Source organism: Dromiciops gliroides, chromosome 3, assembly GCF_019393635.1.
Source record: "Dromiciops gliroides isolate mDroGli1 chromosome 3, mDroGli1.pri, whole genome shotgun sequence".
Taxonomy (NCBI): Eukaryota; Metazoa; Chordata; class Mammalia; order Microbiotheria; family Microbiotheriidae; genus Dromiciops; species Dromiciops gliroides.
Genome location: NC_057863.1, coordinates 227,868,430 through 227,884,328, shown reverse-complemented (window position 1 = coordinate 227,884,328; position 15,899 = coordinate 227,868,430). Strand labels below are relative to the sequence as shown.

The window sequence follows — 15,899 nt, the reverse complement described above, 5'->3', positions numbered from 1 at the left end:
TCAAATTTGATGATCTGACGCTTAACTTTAATTCTTACTTTAAAATGTGTACTGGGGTTGATAAGGCATGTTCTCATTAACTCTTCTTTCCTAAAATCTTTTTTTTTTTTGCTTTTCTTTTTGCTCTCCAGAGTGATGGAACACTGTTGGCTACAGGTTCATATGATGGTTTTGCAAGAATATGGACAGAAGATGGTAAGTTGGATAGCAGTCATATGAATGATTAAGGTAAAAGATAGTGGGACATCCTTTATTTTGATTGGGTGATCATGCTAATGTTGTATACTCAGCATTTTGTTTGTTTGTTTTTATATAACAGGTAACCTGGCAAGCACCTTAGGTCAACATAAAGGTCCCATCTTTGCTTTAAAATGGAACAAAAAGGGGAATTACATTTTGAGTGCTGGTGTTGATAAAGTGAGTATTAGAAAAATATAACCCTTTGATCAGTAAGTGTACTGATTTGTGAACTCTTGGCAATAGAATGATTTCTTTGAATTCTAAAATTTCCCATTTTACCTGTCCAAAGACATCAAAAGAATTTGGGGTTCATTTATTGTTGTGGGTCTTGATCTCATCAAGTAGAAAAGAGATTAGATTACTCCTAAGAGGTTGAATAAATGCATTCCATATGATGAATTTTGAACAACTTCCCAGTTTGAGGTACACAGTGCCTGGAAGGAGAGTGAAAATAACTGAATTGGACCCTTCATAACTTTTACCCAGTAGATTATTTCAACAACAAAAAATGCTTTTCCACCAACCATCTAATCTTTTTTCCCCCCTAGTTTAATAAAATCATGGATCCTTTTATATCCGTGATCTCAAAACTCAAATGTTAATAGTTGTTTTAAATTTACATTTAAATCATTCATACATCTGTGCTATTATTACCTAAGCCTCTATTTCCTTAGAAAGATCTGTTGATTTAATTATATATTTGTTCATTAAAAATATAGTGAACCAAAAACTAGGATTTGCAGTGGCTATAGGCAATTTTCAAGATTTGAGGGTTTGTGGCAAAGACCACAGATTATACCCTTCCCCCCAGTGTCACAATATTTGTAGACTTATATGGGTGCTGGCTACTCTGTCCACTGGTCAGATTTGTGACTAAGTTCTTCTGGACACTGAATATAATTGCCATATTTGTCCAGTATCATTAGGTCAGGGCTGGATGTCATTCATAGAAAATGCAATTCTTCAATACATTGTTTTGGCATATTTGTCCTCAAGTCGTGGTTCTTCTGGAAAAGAAACATTAAAAGCAAACCAAGTGAATATTCATATAAATTTGTACCTATACTCAAAAGTATTTAATGTTTTTATCTACTTGTATGCCCAGTGATCATGACAATTATTAATTATTATTCATTATATAATTATAATGCCACAATTATATTCTTATAATAATTTTCAAACAGTTGGAAAAGTCTTCTGAGTTGCTGGTTTCTTTTTTACTATTTTAGCATTCAAGTTTTGAAAAATAATATACTATATAACAAAATTGATCTCTAGGAATGTTACTATTATCATCAAATAATATTTACTAAGCTTCCATATATGGATAACCCTACTGGTAAATGTTATATAGAATGCATTAGACACATCCTACCTTGGAGGATGAAAACATAAAAGGAAAATCAGTGTGTATGATTGTGACGTGAATATGCTGTATCCCAAGTTCTGAGTGTTTGAGTAATAAGATTTTTCCCTTCAGTTCTTAATACAAAAGCATACGTCTGGGGGCAGCTAGGTGGCGCAGTGCAGTGGATAGAGCACTGGCCCTGGAGTCTGGAGTACCTGAGTTCAAATCCGACCTCAGACACTTAACAGTTACTAGCTGTGTGACCCTAGGCAAGTCACTTAACCCCAATTGCCTCACTTAAAAAAAAAAAAGCATACCTCTAAGTTTGATTTTATGGATTTATATGTCCAAATTAGAATTCACTTTTACCTTAACCATAAATATTTTACCTAAATTTTTCCTGAACAATATAACTCATAATAATAAACTTTCTCATTTGTCTTCAACTCCTTTCTACAGAGGAATAAATGGAGATACCTAAATTTTTCTACTTGATGATTAAATTATTACCCATTACTACAATTATAATGAGATAAAATCTCCATTGTGCATTACTTCGGCAAATAAATATTCACTTTGGTAGACTTATTACACTATAATGCTACAGCTTAATGGAGGATAGCAGTAATTAAATAAATGGTATAATAGTAACAATTCAGAAAAGAACACTATTTGGGGAGAATTGCAATGTACAGAGGTACCTTGCTGACTTTCCCAGTGTATTTTATAGTTTGATGACTAAGCTAGGACTTAGTCCTAACAATATTTTTCAGAATATTTGAAAATTGCAAACCCCCTTCAAAAAAGTTTTCTTTGTCCATCCCCAACTTTAAGAATTCATTGAGGGGCAGCTAGGTGGCGCAGTGGATAAAGCACCGGCCCTGGATTCAGGAGTACCTGAGTTCAAATCCGGCCTCAGAAACTTAACACTTACTAGCTGTGTGACCCTGGGCAAGTCACTTAACCCCAATTGCCTCACTAAAAAAAATTAAAAAAAAAAAGAATTCATTGACTAGTAAATTTCAACTACATTAAAAATCAAGGTCTAAAAGATTTAATAATCTCCTTATATTTATCTAGTTGAATATCAAGTTAAAAGAACAGTGTTTCAGTGGCAAAAAAAAAATTCTGTTAATTAGTCCAACTCCAACCCTGTATTTGTAAACTACCTTAAAACAAATTTCTGAATGTCTTCTCCAGCCACCAATCAATAAAAATTTTCCCACAGTCTTGCTAAATAACAAGTTTTGTTATATGACTGGGAGATTGAGGAGGAAATGCTAGGAAATCAAAATTTCAACTAATTGAGAGTTAATTCCAGTTAGACTTTCCCAGCTTTCCCTTCTAAGTGAATTAAAGGACTGCAATTGACATTGTTTTCCAAAAACACCTGAGTTCTGTCTTTTTTTAAAAATTATTTTAGCAGAAACAGGCAGTTAGTAAGATACCTTTCCCTAACCATAGCATAATGCAACTGCTTTATTGTAATTTAGCACTGTCAGTTAGTGCAGTGAAAATTTGCAGGCAAGAAGAATATCAGAATTGTCCATTTCTAGACTTGGTCAGATGCCAGATAAATCTTTTAAATTGCACTTTGTTTTTACCTGGTGAGAAGAACAAGTAAAAATTACTGGGTTTTGATGTTATCTTTTTTTTTAAATCCCAGGCAACAAGATATAAATCTGTAGTTTTTACCTGAGAAGATGATTTAAAATGTGCTGTTTCCTTTTAGCAGACATGTTTTTTCTAGAAATAACTTTCAAAGGAGCGAAATAACTAACTTCTTCTTTTGTTTCCGGAGCACAGACAACAATAATTTGGGATGCCCATACAGGAGAAGCTAAGCAGCAATTTCCTTTTCATTCAGGTAATTATCATTTTCTGGTACCCAAAAATAGTTTAAGAAATGATCTTGAGAGTAGCTATCAACACTGAGGTGAAGAGGGGAGGGGAGTGGGGCAGGAACTGAAATTCATGTCATGTTAACGTTTGCTCTAAAGGTTTTCTGAGCATGTGTGCCCTAAACTCACTACCTGCTCCAGGTGGACAAAGGGTCAACCATCCACATAAAAAAGTATGTGTTGTTCTGAAAGGGGATTAGTTACCATTGATCTGCACTCAACCACAATCATAATGTGGCTTTCTTTAATGTTTGAATTGCATGAAGCAATATGGGAGGCATCTTGGGGTCTTAAGGATTTAAGTTGTCCAAATCCCTAACTTTCATTTTGCCCCCACCTTTTTTTAAGCTATCCTGTTTCTGTGGGTGACCCTTTAGCTAAGAGGTGGACTGATAAAGCTTCCCTTAGCATTGTGTTAGGCCAAAATGTTGTAAAGGTGACAGAAGACAATATACCTTCCTTTCCCTTGGGCAGTGAGCGTCCTTGAAAAGAATTTGTTTTTCTTCCCAAAAGACTCACTGCTGAATTTTAAAGGGACTCCTAAGTGGCTTTTAATAAATTAGGGTGATGGAATGCCTAAATAAGAACATTTTCAGATATCACTGTGGGGTAATTTTATTAGGCTAACTGCATGTTAAAGACTTAACTCTGAGAATTTTAATTTCGAGAGAATCAGTACAGAATACAAAGAAGAGTTCCTGAGAAGACCACACACCATTACCACAATTTGGAGGCACTTTTAACTAGAGCCTTATGTATGTACTTTTGATGCTATAATTGAAATCACAGAAGAATAGATTTCCAGTCTCTCGCAAATTCTGCCGGACAGATCCTCAGTCATATGAAGGGCTTACTGGATATACCAGGTTTCTGCCCAGAAATCAGATTCTGCTGGGTGGGGTGGGGTGGGATGAGATGGGATATGGTCTTAAAGAAGTTTCAGTCTGTGGGAGGTGAATTTTTATGAAATTGTTTGCCCATGTTTGTGTGATGAAGGGACAGAGACTTTAAGGTTCGGTAGGCCATGGTGTAATAAGATTTAGCCCAGGAGCAGGTTTCAGAATGGGACTAGAAGCTTTCATAGCTTTTCTTGCCATGCCAAACCTAATCTATCAGTTAGACAAGAGAGTTGGAAATGAATATTCAGATGGATGACCCAGTTTATTCAGAACAGAGGGGAGCTAGGTGGCAGAAAGACCTGAGTTCAAATGCAGTCTCAGACACTTACTAGCTGTGTGACCCAGGGCAAGTCACTTAACCTTGCTTGCCTCTGTTTCTTCAACTGTAAAAATGAGCTAGAAAAGGAAATGGCAGACCACTCTAGTATCTTTGCCAAGAAAACCCCAAATAGGATCATGAAGAGTCGGATGCAACTAAAATGACAGAACAACAACAAATCCAGAACAGAGGCCCTCACTTGGCCTTGCCCTCAGGAGTCAAGAACAAGAAATCTGAGCAGAAAATGAGGTTTCTCATTAGTAAAAGAAGGGAGTTGGAGAAAGTTATCTTCCAAAAGCCAGTACTCTGGTGGGCAAGTATAGAAATAGACAGAGCTTTGTTCCTTCGACAAACAGACTGGGCTAGGAAGGGATGAGAAGGGAATAAGTCTCCTAGTGCCTATACCAGGCACTTTTACAAATATTATCTCAGGTGATCCTCACCACAACCCTACAGGGTAGGTCCCATTATCCTCATGTTACCATTGACAGAGGTTAAATGGCTTGTCCAGGGTCACACAACTGGGAAGTACCCATGGTGTGATTTGAACTCGGGTCTTTCTGACTCCATACTCATCACTCTAGCCACCAGCTAATATACAAAGAACTGAAGCCAAGAATGCAGTGAAACGGGTCCCCTTTTGATCTCTAAGTCATAGTTAGAAGCCAGCAGGGCAGAGAATTCCAGTTCTGGAACAGCTGAACAAAAGGGGTTTGCCAAGTCTCTCCAAGCGCACCCCCACCCCAAGGTCTTAGCTGATTCATTCCCAATAGTTTTTGTTCTGGCAGTGGAATTTTTGCTCTGGTCTCTTATTAGAGAGAGCTGAATGAATACTAATTGGAATGTATGATTTCACACCTGTGATACCTGGTAAAATCACTTCAAAAGCAAGAGCACATTTGCCTCAGGGAAAAGCATGGAAAAACATTGTTGTTCTGGAAAGAGGTTTTGTGGGAAACTCCATATAATGTCTCTAATACATTGGAATCCATATTCATTAGTATTGCTTTTACCCAATCAAACGTAATTATTCTAGAGGGTCTGCGATCAATCAACATTCAGAAAGCATTTACTGAGTGCTCACTGTGTACCTGACATTTTGCTAATGGTCAGAGAGTTAAAGAAAAAACTCCCTCCAAGAACTTACATTGTAATAAAGGGGAGACCAAATAGGTATGTGGAAGTTTCATGCAAAGTAAATGGGGGCCGGCCCTGGATTCAGGAGGACCTGAGTTCAAATCCGGCCTCAGACACTTGACACTTACTAGCTGTGTGACCCTGAGCAAGTCACTTAACCCTCATTGCGCTTAAAAAACAAAAACAAAAACCAAAGTAAATGGGGGAAGCCCCCCAAAAAAACACCACCAAAGTAAATGGGAAATAAATTTTGAAGAGAAGACTCTAAGGAGAGGGCATGTACAAGAATGGATTCTACAGAAGGTGATGTTTGAGTTGAATTCTGAAAGAAGGTCAGGAAGTCGTAAGAGGCAGAGGCGAGCTTTTTAAATATGGAGGACATTCTGAATAAATAAATAAAGATGAGACAGTGTCTGTCCTATGTTCAGTCTGTAGAAGAGATAATCATCTGTTTATAATTATATATAAAGATGATAATTGAACCAGTTGGAGCTGGTGGGACCACCAAGGTAGAAAGTATAGAGAAAAGACAGAGCCTTGAGATACCCACATTTACAGGATGTGACAGAGATGATGATCCAGCAGAGGTGACCAGGAGGGAACAATCAGACACATAGGAGATTAAAAACAAAGTAGGTCATGAAGGAGCAGATATTGAACATAACAAGCCAATACTCTCCTCCTAAAAGTATGTTTCCCAATTACAAATTTTTTTCTATGTATTTTACTATTATACTTGTGTTCTAGGCACTTCTGATCTGTCCTATTGACTGACAGAGCCAAAGTAAAGATGAAGACAAAACTACCATTCCTCCTGGATTTCTTTTGTTTGTTTGTTTGGCATAATTCTAAAAACAATCATGTTCTCTGTTATAGTGACGGGCCTGATGAAAGATTTACAGTCTCAGGGTGCCAGAAGTTCTTATGTATCTGGTTAGAAATCCATTTGCAGCCCTGCAAACATTACTCTTGCTATTTTCTAGACTTGCTGTCAAAGTCCGGACCATTGTGTTCCCTTTAGCATGCTCGTTAATAATTTGTTCGAAGTCTTTCAGCAAAATGTAGTGATCCCTAAATGTATTCTCTGGTCTTCAGGGAGGAGAGTGTCATCCAACTTGTGTACAAGATGAATAATCCTCTAGTTTCTCTCTGTTGGAGCTTTTGGCTTAGAACTATTTTGTCAGGGGGATATATTTATAATTATGATTGCAAATAGATATGTATATTCATAATAACGGTATAGCTCAAGTTAACAGAGTACTTTATTATGTTACTTGCTCCACACAGTAACCATATACAGTAAGTAATATAAGTATTATTATCTCCATTTTAAAGATAGGGAAAATGAGACTTAGAAAGATTAAGCAACTTGGACATCTTCATATATCTAGCATTTTTGAACTCAGGTTTTCCTGATTCAACCTATTACAGGGAAAATAGTATTGATTCTGGAACCAGAGGACCTGGGTTCAAATTCTACCTCTGATGTTTACTAGCTATGTGATCTTAGGCAATTCATTTGCCCTCTTGAGCCTCAGTTTCCCCATCTTTAAAATGACAGAGTTGGACTAGGTGACTTTTGAGGTGTTTCTTCATACTAAGGCATGTACTCCATCTTGCCTCTTAGAATTCCCAGCCTCCTTCAGAGGACAGTTCAGAGGCTACCCCCTACATAAGGTCTTTCCTGATCCTGCCCCGCTGATAGTACCTCTGTCCCTGCCCCAAATTACCTTCTATTTATCATCCATCCATCCATCCCTTCATACATACATTCATACATGCTATATATGCACATATGTGTATGCTAAAGTATATATATATAATATTCTATATATGTAGAGTACTTAAATTTACTCTGTATATGCATATATGTAATATATTTTGTATTCGTTTATATGAGTTCATGTTATTTTCTTCTACAGACTGTAATCTCCTTGAGGCCTGGAAGGGGGTGGGGTGGGCAGGACTATTCTGTTTTTATCTTTGTATTTCTGGTGTTTAGCACAGTGTCTGCCAGATATCAGTTGCTTAAGAAATGCTTGTGGATTTATTGATAAATGCTACATATAGTAGCAAATGAATCACCCTAAATCTGGCACTCTTTCTACTGTGCCCCATGGCCCTACAATTGATTAGAAATTTCCCCAGGTCCTAATGGATGACTCATTTGTTTTATCCAGTGGGCTAGGGAGCTGTGAAAATATAAGAGCAAAAATTCCTTTTGGGGGGTTAGTCACTTAATTGGATGGGGTGAGAAAGTATATTTCCATTCATCAAGCACTTAGATGCTATGAGGAATCAAGGAACTCCCTCCATTGTTATTAGGGAGTGCAGCAGTATTTATTAAGCCTTCTCATTATTAGTAAGGCTGTATTAAGTGCTATACCCTAAAAATGACATAGGACCAGTTCCCTGCAGAATAGGGAGATTTTCTGGTCCAAGGAGTACCTATTGGCATAAGCATATGTGTATATGCTGAGCTTGGATCTTCCCCCAACTCTCCACCCTGAATCTCTGCTATACATCTTCAGGAACAAATGGCTCTTTGAGCAACTGTGGCTGAGAACCTGCAGGATTCATAGATGACAGCTTCAGTGCCATCAGAGGCGGGTAGGATCAGGACCCACCCCTAGCAAAGAGCCAAGACAGAAAAAAGGAAGCAACTCCTAATTACAGAATCCTCATTCCTGGAATTCTGGGGAACAACGACACTGATTTTGATGCTAGGTCCTTGGTGATCATCCCCTAAACCTTCATGTCAAGCCTTCACATTTTCCAGTGTATTAATACAGAGACCCAAATACAGAACTTGCCCCCTGGAATTCATTATTTTGTTATAAATGAGAATCATCTGTAGACATTGTCCTATGGCTAACTGATCAGCATTCTGACAGAACTGATTATTTCTTTCATTCCTCTGGGTACACGTGGGAAATACTCCAAGAATAGTTGTGCCATGGTTAAACACACTGCTGGGAGTATTAAAAAAAGAAAGAACTTTTGCTCTTGTGATTTATATCATTTTTTAAAAAGCCTTTCTTGACATTCAGCCAGCTCTGCCCACACAGTATCTTTCCCTTGGGCATGAAGTCGTACATTGAAGTTAATAGCATCCCAGCCATTGTATGGGAGATAGATAGCAGAAGGGTTCAGCCCATTATTTAAAGAATAGTGGGAGAAATGAGGAAGAGAAATCTTCTCGTTAGAACACAGGAAAACCTGAATTATCTTTCTGTCTCTGGTGCTGACTCACTGTTTAACCTTGGGTAAATTAGTTAGCCTCTGGTTGTATGTTTCTAAGCAACCTTGTGATGTCTTTCTTCCCCTCCTCCCTCCCCTCCCCCCACAAGCAAACCACTTCATTATTCCTTAGCATAGCTATATATCACTGTCTGATTTCCGGATGCTTAGCAGTCATTAACCAAAGCACTAGACTAATAATAAGGTCATGTACAATAGACCCAAGTGATTTCCATAGGACTTCGTACAGTGCCATGCATCCCATGGGCAAAGTGATAATGATGACCTCTTTATGTTTCAAATTTCATGACTTATGAAATAGAAGAAATCATTTGGACATTATCTGAAAAAAAAGCACATGATGATATATCATTGAGGCATCATAAGCAAAAATCTTACTGAGGAAGACAGAGCACTAAGAATGGGATAATTTAGTTCAACAGGCATTTATTAAGTGTTAGCCCTGTGCTGGAAGCTCTATTGGACACTGGGTATTTATAAAAATCAAAATGAAACTGCCCCCTGCCCCCTGGCTTCATCTTACCTTTCCTGCATTATTATACATTATCACTCCCTTGTGCACTCTGTGGTTCATCCAAACCCACCTGATTGCTGTTCTTTACCCCTGACATTCCATCCCCACCTCCCCTACCCCTCTACCCGGATCTGCTCTCCCCTGTTAGAAATCCTGGCCTAGCCAGGAATAACTGGTTTTTAGTGGAGCTCCCTAGTTCTAGATATGAAACCTGAATTATTCTTTCTAACTCCAAAGCCTCTTCTGTCACCGGCCCCTGGTAAATAAGAAGGTACGCTTTATGGTACTGAGTGAGGAAGCCAGAGCTTTCTTAACTCCTAAGTTATGTTATCTTCTACTAAATTCCTATTCTGGATGTCTCATTAGGCTGTGAAGGGTAATTCTTGTTCTCAGAGGGACAGTAGAAAAGTCAGAGAACCTGGGTCATACCCTGCCTTTGCCACCTGTGTGACCTTGAGGAAGGCTTACTCTCAGGGCCTCAGTTTACTTATCTGTAAAATAAAGGGTTTGGATTGAATGGCTTCTGAGCTCATTTCTTTGAGTTCCTTATTGCTCACACAATGTAACAGAGAAAACCCCTCTCAACAATCTATTCCTTATGTCATTGAAAGGACAACTGGAAAAAAACATAAGAAAACTAAAATAATTAGGCCTTGCCTTCAACAGATTCTGAAATTGTATATTGTCATCGCCCCTTTGGGGGGAACTTCGCTTATGTGTCCTATCTCAGATGTCCATTCAGAGTACTCTGTTATCTAGGACCTGGACTTCATACAACCAGAAAGCCATTGGGGGCTTTCTCAGTTCAAATTTCTCAATCTTTAAGCGTGTCCTTGTAAAGACCAGACTTTTGTTGCTTCCAAAGTAACAATCAATTGAACTAACAAACTTTTCCATGTTCTAGAAGAGGAGTTGAAGAGTTCTCCAAGTTCCTCTCCTTTTCCCCAGGTCACATAGGTGCCTTTATACAGTTGTCTTTTTCTTTTCTTTTCTTTCTTTCTTTCTTTTTTTTTTTTTTGAGGCAATGGGGTTAAGTGACTTGCCTAGGGTCACAGCTAGTAAGAGTCTGAGTACAGATTTGAACTCAGGTCCTCCTGACTCCAGGGCCACCAGTTAGCCTCTTATACAGTTGTCTTCTAAAAGCAGTGTTCCTCCCATTTGGAGTATACTGAAGGAGTATTCTGATGATGGACCAAAATGCTTGATATATTGGGGATTTTTCCACATATTGAAGGACTTTTGGTGACTGGGTAACTAAATCTCTAAATCTCTTTTTTTTTTTTTTTTTTGCTGAGGCAATTGGGGTTAAATGACTTGCCTAGGGTCATACCGCTAGTAAGTGTCAAGTGTCTGAGGCCGGATTTGAACTCATGTCCTCCTGACTCCAGGGCTGGTGCTCTATCCACTGCGCCACCTAGCTGCCCCTAACTAAATCTCTTTTAATGGGGTCCAAGAAAAAATATGAATTCCTATACCTGTTCTTTCCTTTAGTTAACAACGAGGACCAAGTTGAAGTGTTGTATATCTTTCATGTTCTCTAAATTAGTTAAATTTGATAAAGACTACCAACTGAACAGAGAAGGCCCTCTGCCTTAAGTGGGAATGATGGAGAGGTCCCCTTAAAGTAGAAGAAGTCTAGATTACCCATTATGAAGATAGAGATGGGAGGGCATTAAAATTATTCAAGGGTAGTTAGGTGCTACGGTGGATAGAGTATCTGACCTGGAGTCAAGAAGACTTATCTTCCTGAGTTCAGATAGGGCCTCGGACACTTACAAGCTGTGTGCTCCTGGGCAAGTTTCTTAACCCTATTTGCCCAGTTTCCTCATCTGTAAAATCAGATGGAGAAGGTAATAGAAAATGTCTCCAGTATCTTTGCCAAGAAAACCCCAGGTGGGGTTATGAAGAGTCAGACATGACTAAAAACAACTAAACAGCACCAAAAAAAATTCAAGAGAAAGAGGGTCATATATAAATGGTAGTTTGATGTGTTACAGCTGCAAATATTCCCCTTTCTCTTTCTTCTTAGTCTTATCTTTTCCTCCTCTTTCCTCACTCATTCCACAGTTAAAGCTGCCCCTACCCTGAGGCTGTCATCCACCTTGCCAGTCTTTCCCCCTACTTCTGAAAGAAGGGAAAAAGGAAAGAATACTATAGTTTACTAAGCACCAGGAATAAAATATCTAGAATCAATAATGTGCAGCCACGTGACAATTACCCAGCCTTCTTCGCCTTGAAAAATTGTGGGTCAGATAAAAACAAAATGCCCTCACTAGGGGAGTAGTGTGGGGTTGGCCCAGTGAATATCTGAAACTCGATATAGAATGGGTTGCCTGAACTTGCATTTCTCTGAACGAGAGCTCCTCTGCACGCTCCATTGATTTCTGTGAGCTCCCATATCTTTAGTATCTCTGGTTCTCACTTCTTTGTTTTAAATTTCCCTTTGTAATAAACAGCTTCAAATTTAATACACTGGGAACAGACACGGCCTCATAGAGGAAGGCTGGTGGGGACAGTGCCCATCCATGATGGCTAATGTGACTTCTCTCCATTCCTCCCTGTTGTTCATGCTTTGTAGCCCCTGCCCTGGATGTAGATTGGCAAAACAACACTACGTTTGCATCCTGCAGCACAGACATGTGTATTCATGTATGCCGACTTGGCTGTGATCGCCCAGTCAAAACCTTCCAAGGACACACAGTAAGTGAACCATCTGAATTGTGGGATTTGCGTTTGGTGAAAATGTCTTGGGATTCGAGAGCTTTTATTTTAAACCAGTGATGTTTCTATCACTTAAAAGAGGGGTTAAGGGTAGAGGGCAAGCCCTATAGATGCTTTTCAAGTCTTTAAAAAAAAAAGCCTATGCCTGAAGCTGTTTGTGCCTGATGAGAGTTGTACAGACAGTGGTTAGATTGAGTTCAGACATCAGGTATCAGAGAGAAGCAGAAATAGACCACTCAGTGAACTAGCCTGTACTCTGACCGTTATCCTCATCTTCCCCTTCCTCCTCATCCCTCCTCCCATTGGAACCTTGGAATCACCCTTGGTGAGATATAGGTGAGATTTTAGAAAATTTGACTTTCAAATACAAGACCCTAGAGAAGCATAAAAAGGTAAATAGGAAAAAGAAATTATGAGGGATATTTAAAGATTAAACTGTTTGCATTCCTACAGAAAGATAATACTCATAGCTCATAAGATCTTTCTCAGTATTAAGGCAGCTGAAAGGAATATACTTAGAGGGCACAGGGGTGAATTAATATGAAGAGATTTTACCATATTTTGCAAGAACCAAGCTGCCACTGCATATCATGCTACTGTACACTCCAGTCATCATCCTCATCCCTGTCCTTCCCACCCACCCAACTGCCCAGAACCTAAGGACTCTGCCCTTGGAAACCAGCCTGACCTCCAGTAGGTTAACTTTCACTTCCCCTTGCCCCAGAATTCCCCGTCACCATTTCTAAATCATACTTCCCATAAGATAAACCTCTCTTCTTTCCAGTTCCTGTTGCATGTGATCTTCCCCCTTTTAAAATTTAACATCCTTGAGAGCAAAGACTTCAAATATGAGCAAATATTTGTTGGTACTAGGCAGCTAGGTAGCAGAGTGGGTAGAGAGCACTGAATTTGGAATCAGGAAAAATCACCCTTCATGAGTTTAAATCTGGCCTCAGACACTTACTGGCTATATGACCCTGGGCAAGTCACTTAACCCTGTTTGCTTCAGTTTCCTCATCTGTAAAAATGAGCTAGAGAAGGAAATAGCAAGCCATTCCAGTATCTTTACCAAGAAAATTTCAAATGGGTCCATGAAGAATCAGACTTTACTGAACAACAACAAATGTGTTAGTTTTTTGCTAGCACATAGTTAAGTACTTAATGTCTTTTTTTTTTTTTTAAGTGAGGCAGTTGGGGTTAAGTAACTTGCCCAGGGTCACACAGCTAGTAAGTGTTAAGTATCTGAGGCCGGATTTGAACTCAGGTCGTCCTGACTCCAGGGCCTGTGCTCTATCCACTGCGCCATCTAGCTGCCCCTTAATGTCTTAATGTATACTGTTGATCTAACCATCCATCTTTCTGTACTTGGGAAGGGTGGTACAGGCAAGGTGATTAGACTGAAGTCAGACATTAGATAGCAGGGCACAAATGCATATACTGACCGGCTACTTTTAAAAGTTTTTTCATAAGTTTTAATAAGTTAATTTTTGCTTTTTACCTACAAAGCTCCAGATACTTAATAGTAAACATGACAAAATACAAAGTTTTTTGGTTGCCCATTTAACTGTGATGTATCCATTTTTTTCAGCATCTGCTTATCTTTCTTCCACCTCTAAACTGCACTAGGTCCTTTACCAAGCTTCTGGCTCATACTCAGCAGTTTCTTAAAACACATTTCTCCTCTTCATCGAATAATACATCAATTACTACCTATCCTAACCACATGCGCTAGTCTCTCCTGCCATCCCAAGGTCCAGGCTTCTGCATCTTCTAACTCCTTTCTCTTTGCCATATGACTTTGGATTACTTCTAATTATCCCTCACTCACTGGGCCCCCTCCCTCTGGATCACTCTTCCCTCTTTTATTCTCCATGGGGCTATTATTCCTTCTGAGCATTTTGAAACCAACAAACCAAGGAAAGTATGTAGTAAACAAAGTTCAGCATATTTCTCCAACTTCCTCTGGGTGATTCCAAGGAGAAGGGCCTAGGGAAATATGTCTTCTGGTATTCCTCTGCCCTGTTCAGCAGTGTTCCAAACTGAGATATTGGAGGGTGGGGGTTGGGGTACAAATGAATAACTGGTAACACCCTGCAAAGACCTGCCTCAGCTTCCATCTGGAACATTTGCAATCAGAACCATCAAAAGGGGTCTTGTTTTGGCCAATTCGGGAATTTGTTTTGCTAAATCATGCATATTTGATACAGGGATTTTGTTTTTCTTTTTTTTCCCCAATGAGAGGAGCAAAGGAAAAGATGGGAAGAAGAGAAAATAAATTTTTTTCATTGAAACAAATTTTAAATTAATTTTTTTCTTTTTTTTAAATTAATTTTTCTTAAAGGGCTCTTTTCCATAATGGTCCAGTCACTACAGAACTCTACTCTTTCTGTCTGCTGAATACTTGGCACATATGTATAAATCTCTGTATGGTTATTTACATTGGTGTTCCATTGCCTTGTGGTTAGTGTTTGTGCTGGTCCCATAACAAATTTTAACTCCTACAACCTGGTGACTAAATCTGGCTCTCTGGTGTTCTCCATCTACTCTTTCCCCTTCCACCCTCTTTCTCCTTTAAAAATAACATATTGTTTGAGGTCATGCACAGCTTCTGGTATAAAGGACTAAGAAATGATGGCTCTAAGGCCATGGAATCCTATTTTCCCAAACTTTTACCCATCCCTCCCCCAATGCAATGTGATTTTTTTAAAAAATGAGAATTCAACTTTATAATTTAATTATTTCACTTTGTTAGTACACATTCTCCTTGCCCCTTCCTTCCAAGTTATGATTTTAGGTGCTTTCAAGAGGAAATATGAGTGAAGGTGATAGTCTATGAATAGAATACGCATGAGAAAGCGAAGCGGGGTGGTAGGGGTTGTTCAGGAGAGAAAAGGAAACTGGGATTGGGGGTGGGGGGAGCTGGGTATATGTTTTGGTTTCTTCTTTGGAAATCTAAGGCATAATTTGTTGTAAACTGAAGATCTCATTTTTAAATGACAAAAGCAAAACACTATTGCCCTCTGCTGGATGACAGACATTTTTATTTTACTTAACTTTTTGGGAAAAAAAAAACCTTCTGTATTTCAGAATGAGGTCAATGCAATCAAATGGGATCCTTCTGGAATGCTGTTAGCATCCTGCTCTGATGACATGACGTTAAAGGTAAAAGAGATTAATCCAGAGAATGAAGACTACACTCAAAATATATATATATATATATATATATATATATATATATATATATATATGCATACCAGTGTGAAACAAGTGCTTTAAAAAATATCTTTGTTCATACTTTTTTGTAATTTATATACCTCACTAATAAGATTGGCTTAGTTTCTTTGTAATTTAAGTATTAAATTTTTTTGGTGGACTTCGGGAAGTAAACTGACACAGTAATCATTTGGAGAGAAAAAAATCACTAGATTCTCAAATACTAGGTTATACTCATCTTGTCTCTGAGTAGTATCATTGCTAATCTTTTCATAATGGAACCTGTTATTCAAAAAATGCATATTTTTTGAAGCTTAGCACCTGAAATACTTTTTGTTGCTTTTCA

The 15,899-nt window shown here is 38.5% G+C and overlaps 1 protein-coding gene across 4 annotated transcripts in view; it reads left to right on the top strand.

Moving 5' to 3' along the window:
* Positions 1 to 15,899, top strand: part of TBL1X (transducin beta like 1 X-linked) — a 379,125-nt gene that overhangs the window by 344,814 nt on the left and 18,412 nt on the right. For all 4 annotated transcript variants that reach the window (XM_043992597.1, XM_043992599.1, XM_043992596.1 and 1 more), the window contains 5 exons: positions 132 to 195; positions 320 to 417; positions 3,395 to 3,455; positions 12,198 to 12,319; positions 15,428 to 15,502. In XM_043992597.1, coding sequence (XP_043848532.1) covers positions 132 to 195; positions 320 to 417; positions 3,395 to 3,455; positions 12,198 to 12,319; positions 15,428 to 15,502 — 420 coding nt within the window. The remainder of the gene's footprint in view (positions 1 to 131; positions 196 to 319; positions 418 to 3,394; positions 3,456 to 12,197; positions 12,320 to 15,427; positions 15,503 to 15,899) is intronic.